General features: G+C 38.0%; 1 protein-coding gene across 1 annotated transcript in view; it reads left to right on the top strand.

Annotated features, from left to right (window-relative positions):
• olf413 (DBH like monooxygenase olf413) overlaps window positions 1-11,365 on the top strand; it is a 540,455-nt gene extending 529,090 nt beyond the window's left edge. The window contains exon 10 of the mRNA XM_083117445.1: window positions 10,116-11,365. Coding sequence (XP_082973571.1) covers window positions 10,116-10,421 — 306 coding nt within the window. The 3' untranslated portion in view covers window positions 10,422-11,365. The remainder of the gene's footprint in view (window positions 1-10,115) is intronic.
• Window positions 11,366-16,917: the final 5,552 nt, after the last annotated feature.

Raw genomic sequence — 16,917 nt, 5'->3', positions numbered from 1 at the left:
GAATGGAACGGGATTGCAACACTGCATTTGGAACACAACGCTAGCAGTGCGAGTTTAGCCCATAATACTGCGAGCTAGAAGAGCGAATCTCTTCTGTTTTCTTGCGTGCTGCAAACAGCAGCAGTCGAGCACACGGCGACTTGTGTGCGAAGTGAACGTATCTCAGGCGCTGGTAAAGCGAAGTCGATGGGGCGTGGGAACGTTTCATGTTTTGAAGGAGATAGTGTTCAGAGATAAGTATAATAAAAATTAATTGCATTACAGATTTATTTTGGTGTGCATGTGCGAATAGGCAGAAGCCGCTACTGGCATAGTCATAGACAAAGCAGTTGATTGAAAAGTTTACTTCATGCACAGAAGAAAATAAAGAGTGCGAATTAAAGCATGAATCAAAGCACGAACTTGGAATTGAACTCTAAACCCTTGGTTACAACGAGATGGAAAGCAAGCTCTATCTTTCTTATGTGTTTCGCTATAGTTTTACTGATTTTTAGTAGAAACTGAAAGTTGAAAGACAAATTTAATTCGAAGGATGAGATAGGAGTGCCACTCAAGCAATGCTGCCTTCCTATACAGAAGGTTGTTTCACGTTGATGGTAACGATTTAGATCACCAGGGAGCAGCACATAGGCACAGCACAGAGCAGCCAGAGCCAGTAGGACGAAAGTACTGTGTGTTGACTTTCAAAGACGATGGTTGGTGTGTGAGTGAGTGTTTATATGGCACCAAAAATTCCAGTCTTTTGGGAGGGGTACATCTGTGCCCTTTCCGACGTTGGTTATAGTTATAGCCAGATAATTAAACAGTGTCACATGAAAGCATTCCATGTGTCAAAGAAGGGCATCAATGCAGTGTTGAATCGCCATAGAGCTTGCACTGTACCTGTTGCTGGAACCAGTCAAAGTGGGCCTCGGACATATCGGAAGCCCAAGCGTTCCTCCGATGTTGTGCGGAAAGTGAGATCCTTGGTGCGATGTGAAAACCCTGCAACGAAAAGAGTGATTGCGCAGGCAGTGCAATGTTTCCCTGTAACTGTGAATCGCATCATAGCCCAAGATTTACAACTTGTGCGGAAGCACAAGGCTCAAGTTCATAAGTTGCGTGCCTCACATGTCCAGGAGAGGAAGACCAACAGTCGGAAGCTCTACGAACGCCATCTGGCAGGGGACCACTGGAAGTATGTGGTGTCCCTGGATGAAGCATGGGTGTATATGTCGGGATGTGGTAAAAAAAAAGGGTCATCTACTATCGTCCACGTGATGCAAGAGGTCGATCTGAGTGGGTACGTGAATGTGCTGAAAGTTTTACACGCGGGTTCATGGTTGATGGTGGTTACCGCCATAACAGCAAACTTCCACTGCGCAGAGTGGAAAAAAGGCTAAAATAAATGCAGCCTATTACCAGACGAATATTTTGGAGCCACTTTACAGACATGATATTCCTTCTCTCTATGGCAGCAACACATCTCGTGTTGTCATCCACCAGGACAAGGCTTCCAGTCATATGGCAAAGTCCACGCAGGCATACATGGATCGGATGGCACGTGAAACGGGCATTCATGCAATCCCCTTTACAGACATCCCTGTGAAATCCCCCGATGCCTCTTCCATGGATTTTTGTGGGTTTCCATTGTTGAAACGAGCCTTGGGAAGCAGACGGCCCCGCACAATTGAGGGTCTTTGGAAAGCTTGTCAGGAGGAATATGTTCGTTTAAACCAATCTGTTCTTCAACGCAGTCTCCTCCAATGGAAACTCCGCTGCAGGGCCATTGCTGCATGACAGGGGTATCACGTGGAGCACCACCGCTCCTGATGTCACGGTTTTTCTTAAGGTAAGGTGGGTTCTAACTTTGTTACCATGGACGTGAAACGACCTTCTGTATTGTTAATGAATTTTCAATTAAAAAATACAAGAAAATATATCACTTTGAGTTTTCTGTTTCTTAGATATTGTAATGTTACTTATTGAAAAGTATTCGGAACATCTTAAAACCTAGAGCAAATAGACTCATATGCATTTATTATGTATACAGTGTTGAGTAGAAATAATAAACGCTTATTATTACCAGTCTGCCGTCAAATTGATACGTTTTACATCTCGTTACCATTCATTCTAGTTCAGATATACCATGTATGTTTATCTCCTAAATTAGGCTAGTGTGATAAAAACAGGAACTTATTATTTTCTGAACAAGTAATGCAGTACAATGAAAAATACACCTTCAATAACAGATTAAAAAGAGCAGTTGCCTATGTACCAAACTATTTCACAATTAACAATTAAAATAATACATTGCCATTGCTTTGCCTTTATTTCAGCTATGGCGAAGAAGTCCATTGCCACAAGGCATCTCATATGTATTTTAAAAAAGCCAAACGTCAGAGGCAATTACTGTCTCCGTAAATATGTTCCGCTCAGTGGCTACGAAAGAGAGGAGCATACTTTGTCATCCAACAGAAAAAAAAAAGAAAAAAAGAAGCTTCCTGTGTGTTAATGCGGAACACGTTCATTTTATTTGCTTATTTTTGTTTTATACATACACATACATACGTGCGTTCCTGTAGAATTGAATTAAATTTGAATTAATCTGAACAATATCTTTCAATAAAACTGAATTCAAAAAAATACTTTTTGCAGTTGTATGGTTCCCCTACTTGTATTGGATTTTAGATTCTCCCCATTAACTATTACTCAGCGCTACTTACTTCTAATAATTTCTTACGTATTGGTGGAATGGAAGGACGAGTGAGTGATCAGTTGATCAGTCGTTACCCACAATGTTTTTTTTTTTTTATTTGTAATTGATTTGAGCACACTTTAGGCTCATCGAGATTGGACCTGCAGTTGAAAGTGGGATCCAAACCATAAGGTGTCGCCCCGTAACCGAACACTGAACCATTATCAATTATTGCGTGATTTTGATCTTACCCGAGTTTGAATTTCGGGGACAAATTAGTAAACCCTTGTGGTAGAATAAACCTTCGACATCCTGATCAAAATATCCTATCACTGGTACTGAAACTACTTTTGGTAGCTGTCTTGGCGGTTTTCGTGGTGGTTGCTGATTCCAATTTTTTTCGAAGTTTAGGTTAGAAATGTTTATGTTAGCAAGGATGCTGTGTCCACATATGTGGATTTTCGTGACCCGAACTAACCACGAAATAAAATCTATTTTGAACCGTGTATTTCTAGTAAAGTACTCTGTATTTGTTGTAGATCACACTCTTTGGACAAAAACAGTGCTTTATCAGTTTACAATGGAATGGGTCAAATACACGTATAGTAAGTATATTTATGCGTGTGTGTAACAGAAAATATGATGCATATACAAGCATCATTTTTGAATCAAGTAAACAAACCCAGAAATCACTGTCACGATTCCATTTTGGTAATTGTTTATAATCGGGAGATTTCAGACGTAATTGCTGTTTTCCCCCGTCATAAAAACCCAACATGCAGAGCACAATATGAAAAGACAAATTGACCTATCATTTTAGACAACGTTAGGTGTTATTAACTTGCAATTTGCATCGCGAGGCACGGTTTTGCCGATGTATCGCAGCAAATCAACTGCGAAACACCATCCACGCGAGCAATTATGGAAACAGTCAACACTTGAGAGTTAGTTGTAATTGACTGCTTATACATCATGCTGTCAGTAAGTTTCGTTATGGGGCAATCATTGCATTAGTGCTATTAATGTCATTCGATAATGCTCCATTTAGAGCTGGAAGATTAGTGACCCGTTGATTGGTTGGCAAGGGATTGCCGTCAATGACAGCAGCGCTGAGGATTTCCACGTTCTATTGTATCGTTACCTACAATAACGCGCGATTATCCGTCTTGCTTCTAATGGTAAATTACCCCCTTAAGCGCCTTTGATAGTCGAAAGTTGACGTGTGCAGGGAATTGGAGAATTTATTTCTGGCTAACATTTACTTTGAAGTATTTTAACCGACTTAGGTATCCGACTTGTTAATGTCGGTTCTTCCTTCTGCAGGACTGTGAATAAAAAGAAACTCGTCATTGATCGGAATTTCATTATGAATTGTTCAATTCTCCATCGTTACACAACTGCTATTTGCACCTTTTACAGGACAGTTATCAACTCTTGATCAAAGCATAAATTGCACCAAAATTGTGATCGTAATTCCTCAAACTGAAAACTACAAAAACCATCCTTAAACTTCTCTTACCCTCGGTTAAATATAAGGAGGTTCTTAATGTCGATCATGGACTGTTAGTTTAAGTTTTCTCCTTGTAATGTTGTCTTGTTTTTCTTGTTATGTGTCGCTTTCCTACCACTTTTGGGTGATCGCGATCATGGTGCTTATATGATTATGGTTATATGGAATCGATGAAACGACAATCACAACATCAACGCTTAGGCCAGGACACGAACCCGGAACCTTCTGTAGCCAGTCTTTAGCAGATGGCTATGGTTTACTGAGATTTCTGTCTCTGTCGCCAAGAGCGTTGAGTGCTGGGCTCACGATCTTGCCACCGACGGTCCCTTAATCAATTTAATCTAATCATCATTCATCCCCATTGTCGCGATTAGCCCAAATCGAAAGAAAAGCGACGTAAGATAAGAAAATATATAAATATATTAAAATCTACAGTTATTGTGCAGTAGTTTACAATCATCACACAGGCTACATATTTTTTTCTTTCTTTTCCCAAGTCTATTTTTATCAAATGCCTTAATTCATTTTTAATATATAGGACAATTTCCACAATCACCTACAACAATCGTCTGACACATTCAAACAGTATAAAGATGTACTTGAAACAGTTATTCTGTCTAGTCTGAAAGAATCAATAGTACATCCTTACCTGAAACATGTTCGTTCTTGAGTCATATTTCGAAACACTAAAATACCAATTCCTGTATTTTGTCACTGTAGTATCCGATCCGTACTTGTCTACCAAGCATAAACTAACATCTCCGCATTGACTCAAGTAAGGGAAATTGTATTAATACGCTACATAAACCAACCCTCTTACGTGATTACTACATAATTACCTGTAAACATGCGGGTACGAGGTTATGAGGTTAATTCTATTTTCTGAGTTAGCAAAGTCTTGGTTGCCGTTAACGTCTTCTGCTACTTGCACGCCATTCACAAATTCCAAGCGAGTCTCAACCTTACGTGAGAAATTTTCAGTGAATTCTGTTTAGCGAGAAACTGTAGACATATACGTATATAGCATATATAATGGCGTTGTGCCTTGGGATTTATATGGGAATTTTACTCGCGTTTGGCTCGAAAAACTCTTTTCAGTTGAGAACCCAATTTCAGTTGTCTTCCTAACCACTAGTGTCTTAATTTGAATCAAAGAATTTCCCACAAAGGGCAACCGTGTTCTTCTGGCTTGTTACTCTTTTAAGCTCTCCGCTGGGTGAATGAACATTGGCTAAGCAATATAACGAATGTCTAGTTTTATCTTTGTCTAGTAAAATCGGTTATGATGTCCAGTTCGGACGTATTTATTGGTTATTAGTTGCAGATTATACTCTGTAGGTGGAGCTTGTATGACTTCATCTCAACATTTGTGAAAGAATTTTAAGTATTAACACTTCATGGAATTTTTACTTTGAGAACGCTTTGGATCTATTTACTCACGTGAAACAGACAGTAACTTGATTGAATACTGTTAGTTACAAAATTCTAAAACTTGAAGAGTGCATGCCAAAATCAACGAAGCCACAAACTGCACAGCAATATAGTATTGTCATTTGTCACACGTGTGAACGTAAATTGAAAACGAAACGGGCATATAGGAGCGATTAATATATCCCCAACGCAGCCGAAATATTTCCATTGAATTTGAATGATACGTGAGTAGAACAAAAAATGTTATAAAATGAAATATACTGTACAAATAAGTAGTTGATGTAAATAGATTAAATTTCGCCTTTCGGAATTGCACGTGTAAGTAAAATAAATCAGCTGTTAACTTAAACTGCGAAATGTTGCATATAACAAAATTTAATTCTTTTTTCACGTAATGCGTACAGAAGTATTAAACCGAGGGGATAAGTAACTAAATCGTATTATTGTTTTGATATAATAATAATATTTTCCAGTAGAAATTGTGCACACTGGTCCAGATCCCACTTTAAACCGTAGCTCACAACTTTCACACCTATCAAAAGCTTGCTTTAAGTACACCTTTATCCAGTCTTTGGCTAAACACTGTGAACCAGATAATTTTGTTGAAGCGATATGATAAATACAAACTTAGATTGGATTAGAGCATATTTACCATCTTAAATGTTCAGTCTGGTATGGTCACAGTATGCAAAGTTTCTTCTTAGAATAGTACAGATCGTAATTGCTTTATCTAATTTGACTAATTCTACACACAATTTATTTAATATTTCCTCTTCGTCTCGGCTTGTGAATTATATGAACTGATAGATAGGGATATGCTGCCCCAAAGATCTGAAAAGTAAATTGTAACGAAAGAACATCTCTGATCTCAGTATTGAAGACATTCTTTCAAAAAGCTGCCGACGCAGATAGATTGATTCCGTCATATCGTTATTTCTTTAAGCAGTTCGTGTTATCCTTTTATACACACTTTAGTGGTCTAAATCGCTGCAATATACGAGGGTGAGTCAATAATTATCGGCAATGCAAATATATTTGTGTTTGTTGGCATCGTTGTCGTTCTTTAGCACGCAGGGGTGTTTTCGAACACTCGGTTTCTCATTTGCAGGAAACGGTAGTGTTCAGTTATTCTTTTTTGTGATCTGAAGATGTATCAGGGGCCGAAATGCATTGAAGACTTTCAGAACAGTGAGAGAACAGTGTCTTGCCGCGATGGAGTATCTACGACTGCATTAAAAAGTTTTTAAAAAGAAATGATCGCACACATGTTGACAATTCATTTGTAGACACACCATTCCGGTAAACCAATGTTTACCATAGTGTTTTGAAAGACTTAGATGAGTTTTGGCCCCTGATACAACTTCAGAGCGCAACAACAACAACAAAAAAAAGGATCACTGAATGCTACTCTGCTGTGGTGTAAATGGAAAGCCCAGCGTTATTGTTATCGATAATGCGGCATACCGAGCAACTTCAAACATAGCCAACAGTGAGTGGCAGAAACCACGGTAATGATGCACACGAAAGAAGACAATGCTCCAAACAAAAACACATATATTGCATTGACTCACTCTCTTATATATAATTTCCTCGCTCCAGACGAGAAGGTTCTGCGTTTAATGTTGAATTCCATCAAAGTGTGGGATTCTTTGCATAGGCTCCGTTCTCCCTCTCGAGGGATTTTCTAATCAATTGTAATGCTAGTTTTGCTTTTATTGATTAATGTCTGCTCTTTATACCATCCGCCCATCCACCTACCCACAGTCATAAAGTGACGGAGAAACAAAATTCCAAATGACGCAACTATCGATTTTCCATAAAAGAGATTTTCACGGACGATTGTTTGTAAGAGAGCTTCGACGATTCCATTTTCGCACGTCATTTTTCAGTGGTGGCGGGTAAGATTTGTGGCAGCTCCCAAAAACGTGCGCGTATCACAAATGACTTCTTTGCCAGGCTGATTCTGGGACAATATCGAGCATAACATTAGCCACACTAAAATAATTTATCTATCTGACGCACATTGTATTTTACTTTCATACGGTCTCAAAATGTATAGCTTCGAATCAGCACGAAATCTCAGTGAAAGATAAGCAAGCGAAGATTGTTTCAATGGTACTTTATGTGTAGGACTGCACGCACTACTGTAGGACTTGTGACATTTCTACTTGACTTCTACGAGTCTACCTGAATTGTACTAAATTTAAGTTGAGAATCCATTTCCAGACATTGTTGTACGTACATAGGCTTGTATTTTTTTAAACTGACGATTTAAGGCAAGAACCTCTTATAAGAATATTTATTGATTGTTGATATAAGAATTTCAAGCAGTTACATAACGTACTTTATTACACTGGATTAAATAATTAATTATTGTAATCAACCGGAATCAGTGATTGGCATTTGTAGTGCATGTATTATTTACATGTATACATTTTCATCATTGCTTATCTTCGTGTGTAGGTATTTTCTTTTCAATACTTCGCGAAACGATAGTAATCTTAAAACATGTTTATATTTATGTATTGTTTCTCCGTGACAATTACATTTAATGGCCTGCTATGAAATTGAATAGAAATTAAGTCGCAAATATCGGTGCCTTAATTCGAATTCGAATCCAAGCATCTCGTATAAAACTTCATTTAATCTTTACTTCCAATGTATTGGAGCATTTTCATTTATTTCGAAAGTGAAACTACTATTCTCTTCATACCGCTTTCAGGAAAAATCTCCTGCTTCTGCTGCCCGTGGAAGTTGAAAAATCACATTTCACGCCAGCTGTCGTTAACTACCTCCGTCTATCTTTTTAACATTCCAGGCACATCCATTGCTTCGTAAACCATGAGGAAAATCTAATTATTCTTTAGGGTGTTACGCTCTCTTTCTCCATATCCTTCCCAGTCCCGGAGGTTGGTTGTTAGGTTGCCAACGAAGAAAGGGGCTGCGCCAGAAACTTTCCAGTAATGCATTTATTGTGGTTTGCCGTAATTATGAAACAGAACAAAACGCAAGTACTACTAATTGTTAAGTAGTTAAATGCACTTCTCGAAGCTTTCTTTATACCTATTATAGAAACCTACCTTATCAGAACAGTTTCACGTGGGACACGAATCCAACGAATTGTACTAGTGATTATTTACCACACTGTCACAAAATATTAGGAACTGCTTAGGGCCTGAACTCATCGGCTAAATTATACAACGAATTCGTTGTAAAGATGTACTTAAATGTACAGTCACCGGCAATACAAATGGGACATCTAGTTCCTGAAGTACTGGCTTCCCTGCAATGCGTTATGTGTGTTGTCTAACTCTGAGACAATATAACTTTTTATTGAAAAGTTGCTCTTGAAATCAGCTTATCCCCATAGAGTTAGGCAACACACACAACGTATGGCAGAGAAGCAAGTTGTTCAGGATCTAGGTGTCCCATTTTTATTGCCGGTGACTGTACATCATCTTTACTCTTCATCTAATAAGCATATGCATCCCTGTTAGCAGTGTTCCAAGAGATGCGGGGATAGTATCCCTCCAGCTAGAAAAAAATACTCAAAGTATCTTCCCACCGAAATATATTCACTTCAAGGACTTCTTGTTAGGATGGAGTTTTGTAAGATAATGTTGTACTAAGTGTAGACATTAATATATTTCTTTCTTTTCACATCAAAGGAAGAATAATATGTTCCTCATGCTGTCCTGGAATGAAACATTGTAATTATTTTTCCATTACTGTCTGATTGCAGTCGATGATAAGGACCAAATGAAACGCTTCAAGTCCTGCTTTCAAAAATGTTTACCACTTGCATCTCCACATAGGGTGTTTTTTGAAGTGAGGATAAACTTGCCTGTTGGGCATAAATGAGCTGTCCAGTTAGTTCTTGCATAAAATTACTTTGAATGTGGATTTCTAATTTTTAAGTTGGTAACAGTATGAATATGTCATTTTATTGTTGTGAACGTATATTTAAAACTGGACTTTTCTGAAACTAACCGTTACAAACCGATACAATGTGCGGATATTACTTTTTCAACCTTCAAATACCTAGCAATTTTGCAACCTATCTTTAAAAAAAGGGGTGTACAATTGTAAAGATCGAGACGTGATATTCCCAAGCCATAATTATTTTACCAACTATGTGCAAAACGTCAATGAATGGCATGAAAGTAATTTACATGCAGAATCAAGATTTTTCCGGTGAATTATACTACATAGTGCTTGGCAGAAGAAATTTCAATTGTGAATGCAGATTTGTGGATATGTTCTAACTTCAAAATCTGTATATCTCACAATCACAAAAATTTGTCTTGGCACTAACTCGTCCCTGGCCCTTCAATTGTACAGTCACGGACACTTCTGGCTTGTAGCAATACCAGAAGTGTCCGTGACAGTACCTTCTCGGTTACCTCGTAAGTAATATTTCACATTGTGTTTGGAGAGTTTCGAGTATTACTTTGCAGTATTTCATAGGATGCTAATGGTATTACTTGTTCGTTTCAGGGTACAGACGACTTCGAGGCGTATTATCCAAATATCACCAAGCCGTACAGAGAACCTAGTACTTGCCACAATTGGAGCAAGAAGCCCCGCCGGAAGAAGAAACCAGGAGAAGATGGAGATGAACTAGACTTCGAGGATGAAGAAGACAATGTCGTAGGTGTTGAGAGGCAGGAGAAAACCAAAGTCTACATTAGTGTCCACGAATCGTCGAGGCTCAATCAAAGTGACTATAATTCCTCATTCCGTTGGAGGAATAGCGGCGTTGTTGTGATGATCAGTGTGAGTGCCATATTGTTTCTGAGATGAACCCTTGCGCGAATTGATAGTGTATTTATTTTTGTACATATATTCTAATTATCAATGGTGCTATTTTCAGTTCAGTGAATTAGAGGGAGAGAAAGCAAGAAGAGTCACGTCGTGTTCGCAAAGATAATTAAGAAGGATACCATATGTGTGTGTGTTTTTTTTTATCGTACTTAAATTTAGTACCAAACAAAACAGGATCTGAAAAGAAAAAAACGTTCGTAGATCTCAATGTCTGAAAAACAAAACCCACGCACGGAGCAATACTGCTGAGATGTTTGAGGAAATTTGTTTCTACAATTAGGTGTACGTACAAAGTAAAAATGCGGAAAGTGTTTGCAGAAATTGGTGCCTTAAAGGGGCAAATTGGGCTATGCCCAAGGAGTGATATATATGTATCTGTTTCATAAGTATGCCTGTGAATGTTGTTTCTCATCTAATGTGGACACCGATGAAGTAGTAACATCTCTACGGACGTATCTGGTATAGACTTTCATTTCTAAGAGCCAAAGTTTGTCCGTAGAGAAGTAAAAACAAAGTTCCACGCATTAAAAATAGAAGGAATTAAAAAAAACATAAAATGATGAAATAGATAGTTGTGATTTCTCTGTTTACTAGTGTGTTTTCGAGTCAATTGATGGAGAACCTTTTTTGTGTGTGTCTCCCAAGCCTGATTTATCTTGCCACCCTTTTCACGCAAACACGACCACAGCTTTATTACTCAACCCGCACTGAGTTTATAAGTGAATAATAAGCTGTGTGTTTAGTTTTATTGCACAATAAGGCTGACGTTGGATGTAACGCATCTCATTTCGACGTTTATTACATTTTGTATTATGTCTTAGTCATACCTTGTACAAAAATTATCGTGCATGTAAAGTTTCACTGTATCATACGTTTGTACACTTATATAGAATAAAAGTAACTTCTGGTGTGTATAAATGAAACACGTTGTTTTTCTCATATTTATTCTAGTTGAGTTATGATGATAAAATTGTTTAAAATATTAGTTTTCATCTCCTATACAGTGTGACAAACAAGTAATTTGATTGGGTGAAAATAGTGGAGGCTAGTTTTGCTTAGTAACTTGTGTAGCCAGTTAGAAAAAGATAGTAAAACTTGCTGTGGCCTCTTCTAGTTAATCAGAAGTAGGAAAACCTTCACAGAAAATATACAATATATCTTGTATATCTTTGCAAAGAGTAACGTGCTCTCCGGATAAATCCTTAGTCTGTGGCAAATAGAAAGGTCATGCTGGAGTTGAGTTCCGGCCTGGTCATGGGTGTTTGTGAGTGTCCCTTTATCAATGTCATCTAATCATCACTCATCCTCAACGTCGCGATTAGCCAAAAGTGGCTGAAAAGCGACCCCCCAAATACAATCGCTAAGGAAAGTGCATCTGCTTAATGATAGGTACGTAGGCTACAAACCATCCATATTGTCCAACAAGCCACTGAGCACTACGCAACTTTGTGCGTGGAGAATAGGAGAAATAATGTAACTTTATGATATGAAATTTGAACGTAGTAGGTTGGGTACGACAATTTTTCACAATGACCCACGTGTCCTCGTGCATTCGTTCAGCCAAAGATCAATCGATTCGTCTTGTGCACATTGCATTCACGGGCTTGAAATTACATACGGCAGCCAGTTGCTCGTCCACTGAAACAGTTTGTTCGTTAGTGAACAAATGGTAAGTGACGTTTAATTTATTCAGAAGCCATTTGTAAATTGTTATTCAACTCAGATCTTTTGTTTTTAGTTTGTAAGTCCACTTTATGCACAGATGGGCGAATCGGGAATGGACCTACAGTTTAAAGTGGGATCCGAATCACTATGTGCCTCCACCAAGTATCGAACCCAGGACCCCTTGATTACAAGGTGATTATGTTACCACTACGCCATCGGGAAGGCTCTTTTTATTGAACTCAAAACCGCATTTCACCCTCCCATATAAATGATGATGACGCAGTGGTAGCACTATTGCCTTGCAATCAATGAACAGGCTACTGTTCGGTTCTCGATGGAGGCACCCTACAGTCAATGAATTCAGTAGTACTGTGTAATTTATACAGCGCAATTTTGAATCACTCGTTTTATATATTTTGTAAAACTAATTAAAAAATATTTACATTTTCACTAAGAGGACTTGAAGACTAATTACATGAAGTAATTGAATAAAAGTCTACTTAGAAACAACCGAACAATGTCAGTCAAACTCGTCGTCGCCTTGTAATCAAGGTCAGTGGCGCAGGAACGGGAGGTACAGGGGTACAATGTGCCCCCTAAATTTTTGAAAGGGGTACAGTACCCCCCCAAATTCTTGATCCAAGCTGTACCCCCCTCACGTAATCTGACAGGAGCAAGGTACTACTGTTCTTTAAACAGTAGTAGTTAAACAAAAATAATGTTTGTATTTTGTTTAAAAACATTATCTTCCTTTCCAAAAGAATTAAAACCACTCTGGCTGGGAAAACTTTTCTAGGGCATGAAAATGATTGTAAAATGGTCGAGTGATTTATTTGTTGTTTTAAGTCCACTTTATGCACAGTAAGGCTAATCGGGACTGGACCTACAGTTTAAAGTGGGATCCAAACCACTTGTGCCTCCACCGGGTATCGAACCCGGGACCCCTTGATTACAAGGCGACGACGCTACCACTGCACCATCGGGGAGGCCATGTAAAATGGTCGATTATGATAAAGTTTGGTTTCAGGAAATTAAAACAACTTCAGCTTCTCTGTGTATCGGGGATATATGCATGCTTCATAAGAGTAATGCTGAGCTTCACTTTCGAATTTCTCAAATGAAATTTTTAGAAAAATTATATATTTCCATTTCCCCTATAAATATTAGTTACATTTTATCGAAACTACACGGTAAAGTTTGAATATTAATTTTTTGTCCAATAAGTTTCAGGAACTAAATTTTACATTGGAATAAGTAAATGAGAAAGCTTGTTGTGCTCTCATTTTTAACATAAAAAGAGTAGTAATCAGTGCAAAATTTTAACATACTGTAAAATATGTTATCAAGTCGTCCAAGTATTCAACGATCAAAAGTGAACAACTAAATATACTTCTGCCTAACTCTGACAATTTAGGGATGTGGTAATCGATGATATTCTACACAATTACGGTGATATGTCAGAGAAATAAGTGACTGTTCTTGCATCTTAATGCAATTCCCTGATGCCAGAAAGTAGTTAGGCTGCACCTACGAATAATTGAGAAAATAAAATGCTACTGGCGCATCGCAGACACCAAGAACGGTAGAGAGACCATGACATTTTGCTATCTAACTTCTATAAATCCACAATAAATAACTAACTATTTAATAACAAAGTAAGTGTGGATTTTTACTACTTCCAACACAAATAAAAGCTTTTCATATTCCGTCATTTTAAGCTCAATTCATATCTTCCTCATTTTGCGCATAAATAAGGCACTGAAAACGCCATGTAATTTTAACAAATAAATAATTTGCAGATATTTCTGTGATCCTACACCCAACTTGGAATAATGAAAGGGAATAGAATGAAACGACAGACTGAAATACTCCCATCGAAGTATGTCATATTTAGTATTCACCAGCTAACCAGTCAGTTTCTATGAAAGAGCTCACCGATATTTTTTTTCCTAACTTTGTCAGGGGATGTTCGGAAAAGTATAGTTAAACCTATCAACAGAGATTATGTTGAAAATAAATATGGTACCGATACAAGTTTCGGATTCTCGGTTTCGCCTCGAATACATACATAATTTATGTATGTCTGAGTTATACATAAAGAGGATATCTACCTGATTGCAAAATGCATTATTTGTTTATCGTAATTGCAAAGTTAATCAGTCACTTACAATTGTAAGCCTGTCCTGCTTGCTTTCAAATATTCGGGATAAAATTCCTGATGTTAAAGGTTCACAGCATCGAAATTAAGCATCAAGCAGAAAAACATTTTAACAAAAATGGTTTGCTTTAACGTTGCGACATAATGTATACATTGCTTATACCATATATTTCATGAATTGAGGCGAGATAAAGGTCTCCTCGTTCCTCAAGCCCCTTTGGATCGATCTGGCAAGAGGCACATGCACAGTGGTTCGTATTCGTAAATCTTGTCCTGATTAGCCTATCTGAACATAAACTGGACCTAAAATAAACTTTGACAAACGTATGAGTCAAGACCGAGGGGAGAATGAGAACATTTACAACAAGTTTTAAAAACATATATTTAAAATAACCATAAAACTCGAAATAAATATGTAGACTAAATAAAAACTATTTATACAAATTTTGCATTATAAAACAAGAAACCTATGTATGCTGTTCTAAAATGGTATTTCCGATGCTCCTCTAAACATACATACCTCCGCCCCCCATATATATAAAATATACATGCGCGCATGTGTATGTGAGGTCAAATTTTGTACCCCCAAATGAAAAACGTTCCTGCGCCACTGATCAAGGTGTCCTGGGTGGGTTCGATACACGGTGAAGGCACATGGCACAGTTGTTCAGATCCCACTTTAAACTGTAGGTCCAGTCCCGGTTAGCCTTTCTGTGCATAAAGTGGACTTAAAACAACAATTCAATCAATCAAGTCAGTCAAACTGTACTTTGGACAAAATTTTTGCATAAAGAAGCGAGTTGCGGCAGTACTAATTGAGGCGAGTTTACAATGATTGTGATCCTACTGTAAACACTGTAGGTCCAGTTTTGATTAACCTACCTGAACACTACGCGGACTTCAACTCTTTGGAATTTTTATCTCAAAATAAGACAGATGTTACCTTTCTAGCTTTATTCGTTCCCGAAATACATGCATTTTAAAATAGGATTTAAGGTTTGATTTGCTTCATTTTACTTCGCTTTTTGTGCCACTTTTGGCTAATTTGCGAAGATGGGGATGAGTAATGATATGATGAATGGACACTCACAAACATCCATGCCCAGGCGGGGATTCGAACCCAGGACCCCTGGCGTCGTAGCGCGATGTGCTACGTTAGGAAAGCACAAATAACGGTGATATTTGATACCAAAGAATGACACACGTAAGTTGTAACCTACAATTTCTAAGTATTTTCACAGCTTTTTGTTAGTAAAAACTGTTTGTATGTATACTAAAATTGCGAAAGAACACGTCGAAAATGACTATCAGCACCAAACCTAACAATCCTAACCTATCTTCGTAAAATTATAACTGCTGTTGTGGAAAGTCGTCTTGGGTGCTATATTCACTTGCGTAAAGCCTTCGGGCTGTTCTGCTTCATAGTAAAGTAACATGCTAAGGTAACAGACGTACTTTACTTCACAATAACACATTTTCGAGAAGTAAAATCAACTGAAAACGTTCATAATTTATGCAAGATACTTCACTTTCTCTAGGGGGTATAGAGGGTCAAAGCTACCCAATGTTTCTTTGTAATCAGGGTTGCCGGGTTCGATTACAATAAGGGTACACTACAGTGGTTCAGATTTCACCTCAAATTGTGGTTTCACTGAAGATTAGCGTGTACGTCCATGGAGTTAACTCTATGTCATTTAGAAGATACTCGGGAAAAGAGGAAGTGATTTTTTAAAGGGAGTGTAACAAACTTTTGTACATAAAGATATGTTCAACAAGGTAGAAGGCCGGTGCATTTTGTCGTTGAGTTATTTTGCATAGCGCCACTGTGCGAATTAACCTTTTTGCTTTGGGGGATGCCCACTCGGTGGCGTATTTGTGGTTTCATTATGGGACACACTTTTTGGGGGGTGGCTGTGCAAATGTTTACCAATCAGTAAACAAAACTATTGCCTTGTGGTTCTTTAGAACTTTGGTTCTAACTGTGAAATTTCGGCCCCCCTTTCCCTTGTTTTAATCCGGCCCTCTGGATTACTTCCTTAATCCTTCAAATCTCTCCTTTCACCTCACCCTGGGTGCCAAGCGAGCAGATTATATTTGCGCCGAAATTACAAAAGGGGGGTTTTACATAACAATTTATATTTCTTAGTCCCTGGTTCGTTTACACATGCACAGCAAGTGAATATACAACTGGTTTAAAATAGACAGTACCGTATTTCTTGGAATCATAACATTTCTAGTAGGATATATTGGTTTATTATACGTTGTTATATATATACAATATTTACATAGCGTTTCCATATGTGTCTTGCATAGACCAAATTAACAAATCTCTAAATCAACATAATTGCGCACCTATGGCTTACACCATCGGCACTTCCTTTACCGCAGAGTTAGCGTAACTATCTCCCTCAGCTTAAATGATATTCCGTTCATTACAAATGCGTTTCCTTACGCCTTTACTCTTTCTCTTGGGCATCAATTATTCAACACGGAAATATCCAAATATTCAAGGCTTTTTCTAAAAGGGGACTTATTACAGCAAGAGGGGTTGGCTTACACCAAATGCTACATTATTATATTAAGTCTAGCCACCAAAAGTGGACTAAACTTGAGGAGACGTTCCTCTTCGTCGATCAATGGGGAAACACTGTT

Source organism: Lepisma saccharinum, chromosome 2 (genome assembly GCF_977018435.1).
Source record: "Lepisma saccharinum chromosome 2, izLepSacc3.1, whole genome shotgun sequence".
Lineage (NCBI taxonomy): Eukaryota > Metazoa > Arthropoda > Insecta > Zygentoma > Lepismatidae > Lepisma > Lepisma saccharinum.
Note: the sequence above shows the minus strand (reverse complement) of the source record. Positions and strands in the feature narration are given on the sequence as shown.